Source organism: Trichosurus vulpecula, chromosome 2 (genome assembly GCF_011100635.1).
Source record: "Trichosurus vulpecula isolate mTriVul1 chromosome 2, mTriVul1.pri, whole genome shotgun sequence".
Classification (NCBI taxonomy): Eukaryota; Metazoa; Chordata; class Mammalia; order Diprotodontia; family Phalangeridae; genus Trichosurus; species Trichosurus vulpecula.
In genome coordinates this window covers 130,785,652-130,805,799 of record NC_050574.1, presented here as the reverse complement: position 1 = coordinate 130,805,799, position 20,148 = coordinate 130,785,652, and the positions used below count along the sequence as shown (strand labels likewise).

At 38.0% G+C, this 20,148-nt stretch overlaps 1 protein-coding gene across 1 annotated transcript in view; it reads left to right on the top strand.

Annotated features, from left to right (window-relative positions):
• LOC118836747 (NXPE family member 4-like) overlaps positions 1–18,182 on the top strand; it is a 140,077-nt gene extending 121,895 nt beyond the window's left edge. The window contains exons 5-6 of the mRNA XM_036743937.1: positions 5,272–5,490; positions 17,647–18,182. Coding sequence (XP_036599832.1) covers positions 5,272–5,490; positions 17,647–18,182 — 755 coding nt within the window. The remainder of the gene's footprint in view (positions 1–5,271; positions 5,491–17,646) is intronic.
• The last annotated feature ends 1,966 nt before the right edge of the window (positions 18,183–20,148 follow it).

Sequence of the window (20,148 nt, the reverse complement as noted above, 5' to 3'; positions counted from 1 at the left end):
CAAGATGGCAGAAGCAATTGGTCTTTTTAGGGAACTCTAAGTTCAGTATGAGTCAACAATGTGATATAGTAGCCAAAGAAGCTAATTCAAGCTTAGACTGTGTTGAGAGACATAATTTTCAGGACTAGAGAGGTAATTATCCAGTTTTGGTCAGAACACATTAGGATTATTTTGTTTAGTTCTGAATGCCATGTATTAAGAAGGACATTGATAAGTTGAAGAACATCCAGAAGAAGGTGACTAGGATGTTGAAGGGATTTGAGATTATACCATTTAAAGATCAGTAAAAAGAGACTGAAGAAGAGAAGACTCAAGTAATGTTTGATAATTTTATTCAATGTTTGAAGGCCCATTAAAAGAGAGATTAGACTTCTTTAGCTTGGCTCCAAAGGGCAGAAGTAGGAGCAATGGGTGGAAGTTGTAGAGAGAGAGAGAGTTAGGCTTGACATGAAGAAAAGCTTCTGGATAATCAGAGTAATCCAAAAATGAAATGATCTGCCTCAGGAGGTGGTGGTTTCCACTTCCCCAAGTGATCTTGAAGTAAAGGTTGGATGATTTCTTATTGAAGATGTTGCAGAGGCTACATTTGTACTGTTGTTCATTGGACATGAGAGTGTCAGTGGCAGAGTAGCAAAAGAGGGGACAGGATGTACTAAGAATTACAGTTTTCAGATGGACTATAAACTTGAACTTTGACATGGCTGTTGGTACTCTATTCTTTCCCAATGACCAGTGAGTTGCCATACTGCTGGAGGAATAGAATGATATTATTCCTGACATTCATGTTATAACTGATACCCGATAAAAGGAAGAAACTACAGATAAATGGAAGGATGGCTCACAGGTCCTCTTTGAGAGTTAAAGAAAGGGGTTGGGAGAACTGATTTTATTGTGTATTCAAAAACAGCAAAGAACATTATTTCATGGGAATTTGGTTATCCCATATTTCAGTACCTATGATAAGTACTTGCAAAAAGGCCATCATGAAAATAATTGCAACTTATGTATAATATCAATTGTTAAGAATGAAGAGGTAGAGAAATTCTATAAAGACCTTGAGAAGACCCTCCAAATTAAATTGATACACACTCTGATACTTGGTGACTTTAAAGGAGAAAATGGCATTAGATGATGATGGTAAGAAATATGTTAGAAAGCATGGGTCAGGAAGAAGGAATGAAAGAAGCCAAAGATTGGTAAATACAGAAGTCTCACGTGTTTACATAATGAATAATTTGTACAAAAAAAGAATTGGCAGGTGATGTACATGACAAGAACTATGTAACAATGTACCCACAAAATGAATATGTAGTCAGACCACCAATTTGTCAGAACAAAATACCAGAATTATTAAAAAGCTATAAAAAGACTTCTGAGTCACAGACTAACAAGATGACAGAACAGATATATTTTCTGGTCCTCACGACCTCTCAAACCTCTCCAAAACAGAAATTATGTGCCAAAGATGAAGCAACTTCAACTGTTCCCATGGTTCAGAACATCCACAATCCTAAAGAAGGTTAAAAAATAATATGCACCGACACCAACCCTGAGCTTACTCAGCATCCCTCCCCCAACTTCCATGCTACTGATAGCAAGGCAACACACTAGCTGACCCAAGGACCTGACACATGAACTTTCAACAAAACCCAGCCCCACACTCTGGGCCTCCTCCTCTTTCAAATGTTATAGAGATCTGGTTCCAGGTTTTGGAAATCTTCTTGGACACAATATCTAGTTAGTGTAGCAGCTGTTGTTCTAGGGTAGATACTTGCTGAGGTCACAGCAGGTAGTCAGTGCTGTGGCAGCACTCCAGGGCAAGAAGCTTGTTGGAGCCAATACCACTCTGCACAGTAGTTTGTGCTGCAAAAGATCTTTGCAGGAGAATAGAAGGAAAGACAGAAAGAACCAAAGTTGGCTTGAAATAGAGCTCACCCTCACCCTTCCTTCTTCCAGAGCCTCAGTGACCAAAACTACAGAAATCATACATATAGCATCAGTATAGAAAATCTCTGAATTGCTGGTGCTGGGCCAGAGAATTGAGGATCAGAGGGACCAGGACACAACACTGGAACAGCTTACCATGTGTGTCTGTGTCTGTGTATGTATGTGTGGGGTACTGTGTGGCATTCCGCTAAGCCTGATAAAAAGGGATCGATATCCAGCTGGCTCCAGTTCTGTCTATCCAAAAGTCACTTGGGGCAGAGACCTAGACTGGTGAACCATAAGTTGTCCAGCATGGTAAGAAACTAAAATGCTTTGAGATCCTGCTCCCAAGGAAACTACTACAAGAGGGGAGGGGGTCAGAAAGTAAAAAATAGAGTAAAATAAGAGGGTAAAAGGGGAGGCTGAAATTACCAAAGATCTCAGGAAGAAGAAAATTCAAAGACTTTGAGCAAAAAGAGACAAATTAATAGGCAAAGCATTAACAATGGAGGAAATATGGCCTTCAGATCTAGTAAACAAGTTTAGGCATCTATGAATCAACACTGAAAACAAAACAAAAAAAAAAGATTGAACATTTTGATAAGACATAGGGGTCTGTGAAATGTGAGAAGAACATGGTACCATAACACATTTTTTCTGAGTGGTTCAAAAGAGAAATGAGAATTATGAGAGCAAAATTCATGTGCTGCACAGCAAAAATCAGGGGCAGAATAGAAGAACTGTTGTATGCAGTGGCAAGCTTCATTAAAGAAACAAAAGAGAGAATAATTGATGGGGAATGCAGATACACAGAAATGAAAGATAATCTAGTAGAAGAGAAGCAAAAAACAATAATGCTAAAAGAAAATATGGACACTATGCAAGCAAAACATACCACTCCTGAAAGTAGGATGACTAGAGACAACCTAAGGATCTTAGCTCTCAGAAGAAGATGACAAGATGAAAAACCTGAACACCATAATAAAAGGAAAAAAAAGAGAAAAATGATCAGAACTTCTGAACACAGAAAATGAAATACCAATTTAAAGAATTCATAGGTTGCCTCCAGAAAAAAGCAACCCAATCAAAGAAACAACCAAATAAACGAAACTCAAGGCTACAGACTACAAGACACACAGTGCCTCTAGTGCTTGGCACAATGCCTGGCACATAGCAGACAATTAATAATTAATTGATTCATTAAATTTAATAATTCAACTTAGAAGCAATAAGTTCTGAAAGCAGTTGGGAGAAAGACCTTCAAATATAATGGAAAGGAAATTAAAACAACATAAGACTATTCTTCAACTATAAGAAAATGCTGAAGATAATGAAATATATTTCAAAGGGCAACAGGGCTCAGGATGCAGTCCAGGGTAATCTACTCTTCAAATCTAAGCTTAACCATAAATGAGAAAAAAGTAAATGTTCAATAATAAAGAAGCACTTGAAACATTCTTAGGAAGAAAACCAGAACTGGAGAGATTATTTGTTTCTCAAATACTTCAGAGAACAGAAACGTAGGAAGAATGAATAAATGCAGCAGCCAAGGACATCAACAGCAACAAAGTGACAGCAGAAAAACCAGTAAGAGATTTCTTTCTAAATCTAAAGGAAGGGTGAAGGCAAAAGTTCAGTAGAAGTAACAGTGAAGAGATAGGCATGGGCATTATGGACTGAACCTGGTGATATCCTGCCTACAAATGAATCAGAGTGTTTTTTTGGTGGGGAGGGAAGACTATATTAGAAGAGAAAGGAGCAGAATAATAAAACTGATAAATCTGTAGCTAATCCTATTAAAAGGAAGAGGGCAGAAAAAATAAAATAGCAAATGAGCAAGGTAAAATCACAATAAAGCTAGAAAAAATAAAAAGAATAATCAGACATATTATGCACAGTTATATACTAACATAACTGAGAACATAAAAGAAATAGAGGAATACCTTCAAAAACATAAAATACCCAAACTATCAGAAGACTGGAAATATTAAATAACCCAATGTCAGAAAAGGAAATAGATCTAGCTATAGATGTAGATATATGTAGATATAGAGCAAATGTGGGAGGGGTTGGGGAGAAGTATGCTCCTTATCCTTCAAACTTTTGAAGAACAATTGGTACCATGCTTTGCAAGTTTTTTTCAAAAATCAAGAAAGACTACCAGAATTCTTTTTTTGAGACAAATATATTCCTAGTACTTAAACTGAGTGCTAAGAGCCCATTTTGCTTACCAACACAACAGGAGGGAAAAAGGAGAGAATAGATGAAGACACTGAAGTGTTTAATCCCAGGAGTTGAGGGAGAGCTCTTATATCACATCAGTGTTCTCAATTTAGTACCAAGGTAGGTCAATTGACTGTGTGTATGTGTGTGTGCACGTGTTGTGTGTGCGTGCGTGTGTGTGTGTGTGTGTGTGTGTGTGTGTGTGTGTGTGTATGTTTATAGGTGCTGTTTTGGGGACCTGAAGAAAGAGAAAAAAGTTTGAACAATTAAGGTTAGGAATAAGATAACTCAAAGGAATCAATGACCATGATCAATGACCATGATGGTGTTTCTGGTAGTGTGATAAGCTAAGGCAGAGGGGAGAAAATTCAGAGAATGCTGCATAAGCAAGTGACCTTGTAATTGCTTTGACTCATAAGGTAGCCAAAGAGACATCTGACATCTGGGGTACTTTTTTTTCTTTTGGCAAGTAAACATTTTAAAACAGATTAATTGTATTCAGTTACCAGAACCGTATTTAATGACAATTTTCCTAGGAAATATCTACCTATTTAGGGAGGCATAGCAAGTCCTGAAGAAGTTGCCAGTCTGTTTTATTTGTTTGCATCAAACATAGATGCCTTCGTTTCAATTCATCCAACATTTATCAAGTATCTATTGGGTACAGAGCCCCATGCTGGCCCCTGGAGAAGATACAAAGATTAAACAGAATCATAGGTAGAAGAGAACTTAGAAATAATCTTTTTGAACAATTCTCATTTCACAGAAGAAGAAATTGAAGGTCAAAGATTCTTGAGAAAGGATAAGCAGTGGGAATTTTACTGAGAATACTAAACCATAGGTCCCTCTACTCCCAGGCCAATGAACAATTTAACAAACAGTAGGATCGTATTTTTTTAGGTGGAAGGGGTCTCAGGGGTTATCTATAGTTCAACTCTCTCATTTTATAGAGATGGAAGCCGATGCTCCCCAAAATGGTAATTTGCATGAGTTTTGAACCCAGGTAGTCTAACTCCTAATCAACTGTCATTCTACTTTACCATACTGCTTCTCAGTGGGCTCTCAATGAATAACTGTGGATGGCTTGATGCTGCTTAAAATCGTGTTATGTTTCGTTAACAGACCAAAAGGCACCAGTGGCAGAGAGATGCAAGCTTGACCTGAAGTCCTCAATCCCTGATGGATATGTCTGGAACAACACGTGGAATCTGTTCTCCTGCAATTTGTCCCAGTTCCAGACCGAGACTGAAATAAAAGATTGTCTGAAGGGGAAGCTCATTTATATAATAGGAGACTCCACGACCCGTCAGTGGATGATGTACTTCACAAAAAAAATCGAGAGTGAGTTTTAGCATTAAGCTAATCTTGGGGACTTTTTCAGAAACTGCTTCTTTGGGCTTGGGGGCAGAAGGTGAAGTAGGGCATGAATACCTTTACTCTATTGTTACTTATTTTAATCACAAACTTTTCAGTATTGTTTGTCTGGGATGTCAGCTAATTAGTCAGTCAGTGTGCATTTATTAAGCACCTGCTATATTCAGGCACTGCGCTAAATGCTGAGGTTACCAAGAAAGCCAAAAACAAGTCTCTGTTCTCAAGAAGCTCGTAGTCTAATTGGGGAGACCACATGCAAGCAGCTATGTACAAACAACATATATGCAGGATGTTTGCAGTAATCTCAGAGGGAAGGCATTGAGACCAAGGAGAACTGGGAAAGGCTTCTTGCAGAAGGTGAGACTTAAAGTGACACTTAAAGGAAGCCGGAGAAGCCAAGAGGGAGAGATGAAGATGGAGAGTGTTCCAGCCATGGGAGACAATCAATGAAAATGCTCAAATTGGGAGATGGAGTGGCATAAGGGAGGAACAGTGAGGAGGCCAGTGTCTCTGGTTCACAGAGTGTGTGGTGGGGAGTAAGGTTTAAGAATACTGGAAAGGTAGGAAGGCACCAGGTCATGAAAAGTTTTAAAAGCCAAAAATAGGGACTTTTATTTGATCCTGGAGGCAAAAAGGAGTCACTGGCGTTTATTGAATGGGGAGTGATAGGGTTATAACTGCATTTATTTGACAGTTTAATGTCAGATGAATTAGAGTGGGGAGAAACCTGTGGCAGGAAGACCAACTAACAGACTATCACAATAGCCCAGGAATGAGGAGATGAGGGCCTGCACCACAGTAGTGTCTGTATCAGAAGAGAGAAGAAATGTTCTAAAGCTGAAATCAAATGACTTGGCAACGTATTAGATATGGGGATGACAGACAGTGAGGAGTCAAAGATAACGCTTGGGTTGTGAGCCTGGGTGCCTGGGAAGTTGGTAATACACTACACCTCAATAGGGAAGTTTGGAAAGGGGCGAGAGTTTGGGGAATATATAATGAATTCAGTTTTGGACATGTTGAGTCAATGAGATGTCCAATTTGGGATTAAACAGTTGGAAATGTGAGACTGGATGTTGGAAGAGATATTGGAGCTAGACAAGCAGATCTGAGAGTCATCTGCATAATAACAATAATGATAGCTAACATTTATATTGTATTTGCTGTGTGCCCAGCACTGTGTTAAGCACTTTATGTTATCTCATTTAATTCTCACAAAAACATGGGGGGTTAGTGCTATCATCATCCCCATTTTACAGATGAGAAACTGAGGCAGACAGCTTAAATGACTTGCCCAGGGTCATAAAGGTAGTGTCTGAGGCCAGATTTGCATTCAGATCTTCCTGACTCTAGGCCCAGGGCTCTAAACACTGCACTGCCTAGCTGCTCCCAGAGAGAAGATACATGAAAACATGAGAGATGGTAAGATCACCAAGTGATGTTATTACCATCCCTCTGTTTTACTTAATGATTCACATGGAATTTAACATTCATACAATAAATACATTCAAAATTTAAAATGTATATAGTATCTTGTAGATGAGTTAGTAGGGCCCATCAGGAACTTTGGATAGCTAATTAGCTTTGTAAACAGTTGAATAGGCATCATGGTGTAATGGCAAGAGTATTGGATGAGAGAGAGCTGCATATTACTATTAATGTATAATCTTGGAGGAATCAATTAACTTGTGAGGTTTCCTGTCCTTAAACATGAAGGGGCTTGAATGCTTTGCCTCTGAGATCTTGTCTAGCTCTATCGCTATTATTATTCCAGGAGAATGAATGGATCTCCATTTTTTTCATTTCTTCTACTTTTTGTGTTGTGTTTTTCACATCACAGTAATTGACTATTCCTCTCTTTTCCCTCTTCATTTCTGTAGATTGTTAAATGATTGTATCTATATGTCTTGAGTGTGTCTTGGTAGATTGACTTTCAGAAATTTTATTCATTTTGTAGCTACTTTGAAGGAGCTTTCTTTTTTTTAAATATCAATTCCTCTTTCAAAATAGAAATGCTAATGAATTTTTCAGATTTATTTTGTGTCCTGCCATTTTTTAAAGCTATTTTCATCTCAGCTTATTTATTAGTCTTCTGGGGGTATTCTAAGTAAAACATCAAATTGCTTGCAAATAGATGGTGAAACAACATGGTACAGCTGATAGAGAAGGTGTCAGAAAACTTGGAATCACGTCCTTCCTTTGACATATATTGGCTTTGTGACTCTGGGCAAGTCACTTAATCTCTTGATGTCCTAAGCAACTCTCTAATAATAATAATAATAGCTAAGATTTATATTGTGCCTACTATGTGTTAGGCACTGTGCTGAGTAAGCACTTTACAAATATTGTTTAATTTGATCCTCATAACAAACTTGCAAAGTTGGTATTATTATCATCTCTACCCCATTTTACAGAGGAGGAAATTGGGACAAATAAAGGTTAAATGATTTGCTTAGGGTCACATAGCTCATGAGTCTCTGTGGCCAGATTTGAGCTGACTCTAGGCCCAGGTCTCTCTGTATGGTGCTACCTAGCTGCCCTTTGCAGAACACATGTCTGTTTGCATTGGTAGAGGGAGTTTCTTCCTTGGGAGTTCCCAATAACAATGAAATTATAATTTCAATCCAAGTCAAAAGTATTAAATAGTGGGTATAATAGTACCCTTTAAAAATCCTATGCTTATAGAGAATAAATCTAGTGTTTCCCCATTGCAACTAACACTAATGTTTGGTTTTAGATATGTATTTTTAATCATTGGAAATAGCCTTGATATGCCTTAAATACCCAGCCTATTTAGATTTCTCTCTCTCCCTCTCTCTCTCTCTCTCTCTCTCTCTCTCTCTCTCTCTCTCTCTCTCTCTCTCTCTCTCTCTCTCTCTCTCTTCCTCTCCTCTCTCTCTCTCTCTCTCTCTCTCTCTCTCTCTCTCTCTTTCTCTCTCTCTCTCTCCACGCTCTCTCCCTCCCTCTCCCTCTGACCCATAAAAGAATATTGTGTTTTATTAAAGGCTTTTGCTACATCATGGATAAAATAGTTTAGTTGTTATTATTTTGGTTTTCTATACCATTAATTATGTTAATTGTTTTCCTAATGTTCAACCATCCTTGCATCCTTGTTATTTTTTTTTGGAGGGGGGATGGCAGGGCAATTGGGGTTAAATGACTTGCTCAAGGGCGCACAGCTAGTAAGTGTGTCAAGTATCTGAGGCCAGATTTGAACTCAGGTCCTCCTGACTCCAGGGCCAGTGCTCTGCTCACTGCACCACTTAGCTGCCCTGCACCCTTGTTATTAATCTAACTTGGTTATATTGAATTACTCTTTGGACATATTACTATAGTCTTTTCTCTAGGATTTTATTTATATATTTTGTACAAATATCCATTGGTGGTATTTATTTATAGTTCTCTTTCTCTGCTCTATCCTTGCCTGGATCAACTATTAGGATCATATTTGTCTCATAGAATGAGGGTGAGAGAAAGATTTCTTTCTCAAATATTGAGAGTGATTTTTGTAGCATCAGTAATTGGAGTCTGGTACATATGCAGATCCTATCAGCTTACTCAACTAATGCTTACTCAACTAGCTTTCCCACATGAAGAACTTGAGAAGCCTGCTTCTGGGAGAGTCATGATCATGTAAAGGAAGTTCCTTGGAAAGTCTGTGGAGTGCATGTGGACATTCTGTAATTGACCCTGGATAAACTCCCATGTGTAATGCCATCTTGGGGCTCACTTGTCTAAATCATACAACACTGGTTGTGTGGATGCTACTCACTGTTACTACTCCCAAAGTTCTAGAAGTAACCTTGTGGGGTAGCTTTCATCTCAAACACAAGCTCATGTACCCATACAGGTGTGCTTCCCCTTAACAATCTTTTAGCAAAGGCATTTACTCAAATGGCACAATAAGAATAATATTTACAAATAATGTTCCTCAACACTAGAATCACATTTCCCACAAATATACTCAGAGTCTAGGAAGGAAAAAAGAGTGGGTAGGAACGCTAAGTAGTGTGGTAGTGAGGGAAATATGTAGGAGAGACACAGGGTCAAGGCAACTCACAACTCTGGACCTTTGAAGAGTTTCAATATCCTTTCTTTCTCCTGAGACACCTTATTAAGGGACTAGAACTAGCTAAATAGATCTGGGAATCATCTGCATGTTAACTGCAGAGATGTTAATTGAACCCATGGGAGCTGATGAGACTACCAGGTGAGACAAGAGAAGAGAGTATAGGAGAGAGCTTTGGAGGATGCTATAAAATAAAATTTGCTTATAAATCCTTTGAGTCCTATAAAATTTTTTAATTTGAGAGTTGACTTTTTGACTTGTTCAGTGTTGTTTTATGAAACTGTGTTGTTTACTATATCTCTTTTTCCATAAATTAATGTTTTATACTTTTGTCAACATGTGTCAGCTTTATTCATATAATTAGGTAAAACAGTTCTAATAATAGCTTCTATTTTTCTTCATTAATTGTGAATTCTCCTTGTTCATTCTTACTTTTGTAATTTGGTTTTCTTCTTGCTTTAAAATCTTTTTATTTTTAAAAAACAAGTCTTAGTTTTATCTATTATTTCAATGAACTTTTTCCATTAAATTTTATTTATCTTTTCTTTGAGTATCAGTATTTCTATTTTAGTGTTTAATGAAATATTTTTTTGTTTTCTAGTTTGTTTTTGTTTTTAGTTTATGCCCAATTAATTGATCTGTTCTTTCTCTCTTTTTTGATGAGTGTTTAGAGATGGAGATTTTCCCCTAAGGACTTTCTTGGATGCATCCCCAAAATGTCAGTCTTTTTCATCATTGTTGTATTTTTCTTAATGTAATTATATATCCTTTCTATGATTAATTTATTGACCCACTAATTCTTTCATATTGTTTTGTCTCCAGTTAGTTTTTGATTCTTTCTTTGATGGCTCTCTGTTGAATATAATTTTTATTGCATTGGGGTCAGTAAAGGATGTTTAATATTTTTGATTTACTGTATTTGTGAGGTTTATGTCCTAATACCTGGTTAATTTTTGTAAAGATGCCATTTCCAGCTAAGAAATGTGTGTAATTCTTTTCTATTACAATCCTACAATTGCCAGAGAGCAATCATATTTAACTTAACATTCCCTCTTTTCTTGTTAGATTTTTCTAGCTCTGAAAGGGGTATATTAATGTCCTCTATTATTATAGTTTTAATGTCTATATCTCCCTGTAACTCTTTCAGCTTTCTCTTTAGGTATCTAGATGCTATGCCATTTAGTTAAGTATGACATCAATTGTTTATTAATTGTCTGAGATAATTTCTGCTATACCTATCTCTTTAAGTTAATATAATTGAAATATAATTGAAACATAGATTTCACTACAGCTTCTTATTTTAACTTTTTATGCATCTTTATATTTTACTACATTTTTTGGGTAAGCAATACGTTGTTGATTTCTGTTTCCTAATCCATCCTGGTTTCCTTTTTTATTTTATGAGTAAATTCATTTCACTACTATGTGATGATAGTTAATTGTGTATTTTCCTTAATCCTTTTGTCTTTCTTTTTTGCTCCTTAGTACCTCATTACAATGAAGAGAGTAGTCAGAGAGGTATATGTTTAGCACTAGTATTCTGTGCCTGATAAAATTATTTTTTAGTTTCCTGACTTTCTTCTCTTTCCCTTGCCCCACAAATTATAACCCTTTCTTTCTTTCCTTTTAAACCACTCTTCACAATCTGCCCTCTGAAACTGCTTATCACTAATCCATCCCTGAATCTGTCATCTCCTCCTGTTTTCTGGTTGAATTAAATATATTTCTGTACCCAAATCTCTCTCTGTGTGTACTCTACCTTCTTCTGATTAGTTCAGACGAAAGTGGGATTCAAGTTTGCTTGTTCTACTTCCCCCCACTTTCCTTCTTGTTTGTATTGTCTTCTACTTGCCCCATCCTAATTATGTGCAATACTCCATTCCCCTCACTCCTCTTTTCTTACATAGTAATATAACTTTCCTCTTTCCTTTTCTTTCTTCTTTTAAGATCATCAAAAAAGCAAAGTCACTCTCAAGTTCCCCTTCTAATTTAATTTCTTCTGTTTCCCTTGATATATTACAGTTTTGAAAGGGCATTTGTAGCATCTCCCCTTTAAAATGTAAACATTTTGGATGGTGGCTGGAAAGCAGGGACTTGCATGAGCTCCCTGCCAGGTCCCTCCAAAAACCTATAAAACTGGCTCTGCACAAATTCTAGAGCCCACAAAATAGCAGAGGGAAGCAGGGCTCCAGCCCAGGACAGCCTGGAGCTGGGAGCAGAGGGGAGCGGAACTCAGCGTGGGTGGCGGTAGGACCAACCAGACCAGGAGCCAGGCGGAGCATGCCCTAGCGCCCTGAATCAGTGAGCTGCAGCAGTAACCAGACTTCTCAACCCACAAACATCAAAGACAACAGAGAAGGTTAATGGGAAAAGCTGCGGGGGACAGAGTGAAAAGAGGGACTTACACAAGTTGAACTGTTTTGTTTACGGTCCTACACGGAAAGATGATGTGTATGATTCATGAGACCTCAGTATTAGAGTAGCTGAAAGGAATATGCATATATATATATGTGTATGTGTATATGTATATGTGTGTGTATGTATGTGTATGTGTAGGTGTATATATGTGTGTATGTATGTATATATGTGTGTATGTGTGTGTGTGTGTGTGTGTATAGACAGAGGGCACAAGGTGAGTTGAATATGAAGGGATGATATCTTAAAAAAATAAAATAAAATTAAAGGATGAGAGAAGAATATATTGAGAGAGGGAGAAAGGGAGAGATAGAATGGGGTAAATTATCTCACATAAAAGTGGCAAGAAAAAGCAGTTCTGTAGGAAGGGAAGAAGGGGCAGGTGAGGGGGAATGTGTAAATCTTGCTCTCATCAGATTTGACCTGAGGAGGGAATACCATACACACTCAGTTGGGTATCTTACCCCACAGGAAAGAAGGAGGAAGAAGATTAAAAAAGAGGGGATGATAGAAGGGAAGGCAGACAGGGGAAGGAGGTAATAAAAAACAAATACTTTCAAAAAGGGACAGGGTCAAGGTAGAAAATTCAATAAAGGGAGATAGGTTGGGAAGGAGTAAAACATAGTCTTTCACAACATGAGTATTGTGGAAGGGTTTTACATAATGATACACGTGTAGCCTATGTTGAATTGCTTGCCTTCTTAGGGAGGGTGGGGGGGGGAGGGAAGAAGGGAGAGAATTTGGAACTCAAAATTTTAAAAACAGATGTTCAAAAACAAAAAAAAAGTTTTTGCATGCAACCAGGAAATAAGATACACGGGCAGTGGGGCATAGAAATTTATCTTGCCCTACAAGAGAAGAAGGGAAAAGGGGATGGGAGGGGAGTGGGGTGACAGAAAGGAGGGCTGACTGGGGAATGGGGCAACCAGAATATATGCCATCTTGGAGTGGGCAGGAGGGTAGGAATGGGGAGAAAATTTGTAATTAAAACTCTTGTGAAAATCAGTGCTGAAAACTAAATATATTAAATAAATAAAATAAAAAACCACTTGAAGAAAAACGTAAACATTTCATCTTTTTTTTAGTTCCTTGTAATTGTTTGCTCATATTTACCAATTCATGTTTCTTTTGCCATCTTTATTTGTATTTCAAAGTTTCTACTTAATGCTAGTGTTTTTTAAAATCAGGAATGATTAGAAGTTTTCCATTTCATTAAAGGTCCATTTTTCTTCCTGTCCTCAGTTTTGCTGGATGTTATTCTTGGTTCTAAGCCTTATTTTTTGCTTTTTGAATATTGAATTCCAAGCTCTCGACTCTTTAATTTGTTAGTTGCTAAGTCTTGTTTGATACTGATGATGGCTTTTCAGTATTTGAAATATTTTTTTACTGGCTGGTTGCAATATTTTCTCTTTGACTTGAAAGTTCTGGATTTTGGCTATGACATTCCTGACAATGTCCATTTTGGGCTTTCTTTTAAGAAGATTGGTGGATACTTTCTATTTTCACTTTGCTCTCTGATTCTACTATATTTGAGGAGTTTTCTTTTATAATTTCTTGAACTATGATACCAATGCTCTTTTTTTGGTCATAACTTTAAGGTAATTTAATGATTCTTACATTGCTTTTCACTAATGTGTTTTCCATGTCTATTATTTTTTATATAAGATATCTTTAATTTTTTTCTGTTTTTAATCTTTTAACTTTATTGTAAAATTTCTTGTGTCATCATGTAGAAATTTGCCATTTATTTTTGTGTTATATATAAATTGGATAAGTGTGTTTTGACTTCATTCAAATCTTTGATATAAATTTTAATTGTGCAAAGTTGAGAATAAATTGCCAGTACACACCATTAGAGACCATTCTCTATGTAGACAATGAATCATTAATCATCTACTTCCTTCAGTCCTTCTCATATGCTGCTGAACAAAGCTGGAAAAAAATAACAAAACTCTGCTGACTGGGTACACTATAAATTTATGCTGTTTAATGTCACGTGAGCTGTCATTATGGCAAGGCAATTCTTTTACACTTCTCCAATAAATTCCCTATCCTACTCACCATAGCAGCTTTTCCAAGCCTTTTCATCCCTCCTGAAAACTCTGATGACTTTCCTTACCCCCACCTTCTCAGCTGAGAACCTTGCCTCATTTTTCACTGAAAAAACTTGAGTCCATTCACCTCTGTTACCTTCCTCTTCATCTTACACCACTCTGATGCCTTCAACCACTTCTTCATCCTTCATTCCTATCTGACATTAAGAGGTGGTCTTTCTCTTTGCCAGGACAAACCCCTCAATATGTACAAGGGATGCCATTCTACTCCATCTTCTTTAGCAGATTGCTTCCTTGGTCTTTATGACTGTCACTAACTCCAATCTCTCCTTTTCTATTGACTGTCACTAACTCCAATCTCTCCTTTTCTAATGCCTACTTCCCAACTGCTTACAAATACACTCATGTCTCTCCCATCTTCCAAAAACCTTCACTTGACCTATCCATCTATGCCAGCTATCATCCTCAATTTCTCCTTCATTTTGTGGCTAAAGTCCTTAAGAAGGCTTCTGTTCCTCTCATTCTCTTAAATTTCTGAATTCTGACTTCCCATCTCATCATTCAATTGAAACTTCTTTCTCCAAAGTTACCAGTGAACTCTTAATTTTCAATTTTAATGACCTATTCTTAATCTTCATTCTTCTTGACCTTTCTGTAGCCTTCGACACTGCCAGTCATCCTCTTCTCTTCCTCTTTAGGTTTTCCCAATACTGTTTTCTTCTGGCTCTCCTATTCCTTATCTGACCCCTCCTTAGTCACCTTTGCTGGATCTTCATTCAAGTCACACCCACCAAGCAGTTCTGTCTTGGGTCATCTTCTCTTCAGCCTTTTTACTATTTCACATGGTAATTTCATCAGCTCCCATAGTTTTAATCATCATCTCTAAGCAGATGATTCTCAGATGTCTTTATATTTAGCCTTAACCTTTCTCCTGATCTCTAATTGCCTACTGAACATGTCAAACTGGATGTGCCATAGACATTATAAAGTTGGCATGCCCAAAGTGGAACTCAATATCTTTCTCCCAAACCCACCTCTCTTCCTGCCTTCCCTATTACTGCTGAGGTTACTTCGCAGAACAAATCCCCTTAATAAAAGAATTTGTTCTGTAAAACTTGGACTCAAAGGTTGCACTTGAGGACCTAGAAGACTACATGTGGCCTTGAGGCTTCAGGTTCCCCATCCCTGCACTAAGCTGTCAAAATAATCTCCCTAAAGTTCAGGTCGGATCATGTTCCCCTCCTTCATCCAACTCAACAAATAACCGTGGTTCTCTTTCACCCTTAAGATCAAACATAATACGCTCACTTTGGTGTTCAAAGCCCTCTGTAACTTGGCCCCCTCCTACATTTCCATTTTTCTTCTATCTAATTCCCTCTACACACTGTGATCCAGTGACACTGGACTCCTTGATTTTCCTCACATATGCCAATCCATCGCTCACCTCAGACATTTTCATTGGCAGACCCCTAGTGGTTTGCCATTTCCTTCTCCAACTTAGTTCATTTTACAGATGAGGAGACTGAAGCAAACAGGGTTAAGAGTCTTTCCCAAGGTCACACAGCTAGTAAGTGTCTGAGGCCAGATTTGAATTTAGGAAGAAGAATCTTCCGGACTCCAGGCCTGGCACTCTATTCAACGTACCACCTATCTTCCTTACTGGTACATAAATGCTTAATAAATGTTTATCGACAGACTTACTGCCTTTTCTTTGGCCTGTTTTTGTGTTGCTAGTGCTCAGTGCAGTGCCAGGCACATGGTGCTTGATAAATATTTATTGACTTGACTTGACTCTGACAGTGTTACATGATATCTCTGTGTGCGGTCAACCAAAATGTGCTCTTAGCACTCAGTTCAACCAAGTGCCCTTGAAGAGTTTAGCCTTTGTTTCCTTGATTAGATTGGGAGTCCTTGGTGACCTCCTTGCCTCAGGGGAGGACCTAGTTTACATGGGTTTGAGTGGCATGTTTGGGACATCAGAGGCTTTTAGACCATGTGGGCTTAAGTCGCCTCTTTGTGATGATTTCAGGTCATGTGGGTAAGTCACATGTGTGACTCACCCTTGACCCTGAAAAAGATATAAAACCAGGGGTTGGCTTTCTATTTTTTGGAGCTCTTACCCACAGCCATGGTGGTGCATGTGACTCTGGGCCAGCCCTTGTTATGAGTTCCCGGGCTGAGCCTAGATGTTGGTAACTATGAATTGTATTTGGTCTGTCTGTCAATGTTTGTAATTTGTTTGTATTTTCTCTGAAGTTCAGGGTGCTGGCTTTTCCCCCTAAACTAAGTGAATGGTATTTGTATGCTGAATTAAAGTGAGATTGTCAACCCCTTAATGTGGCTTTCCTTAGTAAAGCAGATCAAAAGAACCTAGGCTTTGGCAGCATTCTTGTTGTTGGGCTTGTGTTGTTCTTTCACCCCCACAACAGCTGCTAGCCAGATTGTTGAAACACTCTGGTTCAATAAATCAGAATGCTTTGATACATTTCAAACAATCGATAAGCCTTTATGAAATGCCTACTGTGTGCCAGGCCCTCTTCTGGGCTCTAGGAATACAACACAGTCAATGAAACACTCCTCCTTGCAACCAGATATTCTAATGGAGATAAGTATATAAATAAATATAAACAGAATAAATAAAAATGAATGCTAAATAATTAACTTCAAGATAGGTTGGGAAGGAGGTCACTAGCAGTTGGGTAGAACAGGAAAAGCATCATGTAGAAGGTGGTGCTTGAAGGCAGAGATGAGGAAGGAGGGCATTCTAGGCATAGGGGATGGCCAGCACAAAGCCATAGAGTTCAGAGACACAGAGTCACGTGTGAGGAATACAGAAAAGTCAAGTTTGGCTGGATTTTAACCTAAAGAGGAAGACAGAGTAGCCAGAATCAGGGAACAGGAGAAAAGCCCTGAAATCTATTTCCTTTCTCTGTCTCTATAAGACCAAATACTTGCCAGTGCTGTCTCTGCATTGTAAATGTACCAGAGAGCTGTTTATTTGCAACTAACAAAGAGTTTTCTGAGTATTTCTTTGGGGCTTTGGAATCCTGGCTTTGTCTATGCTACACAGAATGTTTTATTTAAGGGTACAGAGTGAAGAGGTAGGATTATTTACCATACCACACTGTGTGCCAATTCATGGTTCTGAGTGCCAGATTTGCTATTTCCTCAGTGGAGTTTCATTCATTTTGAGACAATAGGAATTTATAAAGGCTAAGCCCTGTGGTAGTCAAGGTGTGTGATTAAAGGAAGTATAAGACATAGTTCTTGTCCTTTGGGAGCTTACAATCTATTTGGGAAAATGAGTCTGCTACAAGGAGTAGTTGGAGAATGTTATGAGACAGTGTGTAAATAAGTATCAATGTGAGTACACTAACACTAGTACACTATCAGTTAGTAACACTACCCAGACACATAACACTGCATTTGGATGTGACTTTATATCATTCAGTTCATTTGTATTTCTCTTCTCACATGGGAGCCTGCTGTTGGTCACATGCGGTTGTGTCGTATTCAATTTGCCATTCAATAGGATATTACTTATTTTGTTTAATGTGTGCCTTTACTTTTTCCTTTTGACATCAGCACTGAAGTCCATTGACCTCCATGGATATGGGAAACTCCGTCGTCAACTGGTTGTGGACTTGGAAAAGAACATCTGCATTCAGTGGCAAAGACATGGCTACCCTTTGGTTGGCTCACACAGCTACTCAGCAAAAGAGAATGAGTACCTCGCCCGTGTCATTGACAGGATACCAGGAGACAGAAACACTATTATTGTCTTTTCTCTGGGCCAACACTTTAGATTCTTCCCCATTGACATCTTTATCCGAAGGGCCATTAATGTTCATAAGGCCATTGAACGCTTGTTCCTGAGAAGCCCAGACACCAAAGTAATCCTTAGGGGTGAAAATACCAGGGGAATTAATAATGATCCTGAGAGAGTTAGTGACTTTCATGGTTATATCCAGTCTTTGGTTTTGAAAGACGTTTTCCAGGATCTAAGTGTGGGCATCATTGATGCCTGGGACATGTCCATTGCCTATGGCAGTAATGATGTCCATCCACCTGCATATGTGATTGGGAATCAGATTAACATGTTCTTAAATTATATTTGCTAGGAAATATGGATCATGCCAAATGCCAGTTGTCCATGAACAGATTGTCATTACTGTTGAGTCACTAATATAATATTGAACCTACCAGTATCCTGCCTCGTTGGAAGACACTTAAAATCAGTCATATCCAATTGAAAAGAAGAATCTTAAAATATTCAAAATTAGGACCCATGCCTACCTAAATACAGTCATGTTCTTTTTCACAATAAAATTAAAAAACAACAACAACAAAAATCTTCAGTGACTATCATGTCGTGGTAGATTATAAGCTTCTTGAAAGCAGGGAGTATTTCATATTATCCCTTGTGGATCTCTCAGTACCTTTCACAATGTTTTCTATGTAGTGGGCACTTACATGTAATTAACTAATAATTGTAATTATAATTAATCTGTGTGATAAGTTGTATCAGTAAGGCAATAAACAGCATCAATGATTATCGTGAATATGCCTATGTAGTTCTGTATTGCAAAGTATGAGAGACTCTTCATCTAGAAGGTAGAAGTATAACATTTATTCAGACACCAGAGAACCATAACCAAACAATCTGCTCCCACAACCAGTAAGCCCACTTTATCATAACAGCAAGGAACTTAAAACACAATATCACAACATGGAGCCTTGCCATCCCAAAACCTCTCTGACCCCCTGCTGGGGTCTTCCCAAAAACAAACTCACAGTACAGCTACCACAGTCTGTTCAGCTCTAATGATCATGATGGCCATTTGCAGCCAATAACCTCTCTCTCTCTCTCTCTCTCTCTCTCCCCCCCTTTCTCTCTCAGCTTTTCCTGTGATATAACTTCCTTTTCCTGTCAGGAAGCTCCTTCCACCACACATGAATTAGGTTTCCTGTGATGTAAGCAGGTCACATGGCCTATTAATGGGTGGGAAAGATCTTCAAATCTAAATTGCTACTACATAAGTCTGACAGACAGATTTTCTTGGACAACTATCTATAGTTTTATCTTGTTAAATAAAATTCATCCTGTTCCAACTGTGATTGAAAGCTTCTTGGAACTTGAAAACTAACTAAAACCACACAGAAAACCCAATTTAATCATGCTAATATCTCTCAGGAAATACTTTGGGCTGAGCTGTATTTAAAGACCTAAATAAAAGGAGCAGCAGGAAGGTTGATGTTTGGGGAGAAAGGTGGTTTAAAAAAGAAAAAGGAGATTAAACACTAAAAAAGATGAAACAAAGAATTGAAGGCAATTAGTCCAATGTCTCATAAAGAAGCAGAAAGCAAGTGGGGTTGGGGGGGGGAAATCAAAAAATATAGAAAGTGGCAGATGGAGGAAAAAGATTGAAGAAAATATTGAAGGAAAAAGGTTGAAGAAAATATAGCAAAGCATTATAAATGGTCCTATGAAAATAAACTATGTGGGAATGGAGCGGTTTTTTTTAACACCAATGATCCTTTCACTGGCTCAGTTGTTCCAGGTCTAGATCTTGAATAAATACAGGAATTTAATGACCCCATGGACAAATATTTCTTTTTCCTTGGCTCATTTCTGTGGCCTAGCCAATGTTGGTAGTTGAGACAGAATTGCAGAGGTTTTAGAATTCTATAGATAAATCTAAAATGCTCATTAGCCAATTCTTCCAAAATCCCCTCTTACCAAGCAATTTTGCACAATTTACTAACATATTTGGTAGCAAAATGGTCTAAATTAAAGTTCTCCTCTTTTACATATCCCACCAAAGAAACCTAAATAGCTGTTTTGTTCCCAGAGTGAATTGTAAGTTCTTCTACTCCTAGTTTGGGTACTGAGCCACATGCTAAAAAGAAAAAAACAAGACAAAAAACTCAACCCATCCCAGACAGAAAAGGTGGCAGCATAGATTAGAGCTTCAAAGGAACATAGAATCATCTTCTTTATCCTGCTTATTTTACAGATGAAGAAATTTGTGCACAAAGAGGTTAAATGATCTGCTAAAAGGTCACACAGTAATAAACCCTTGTGCC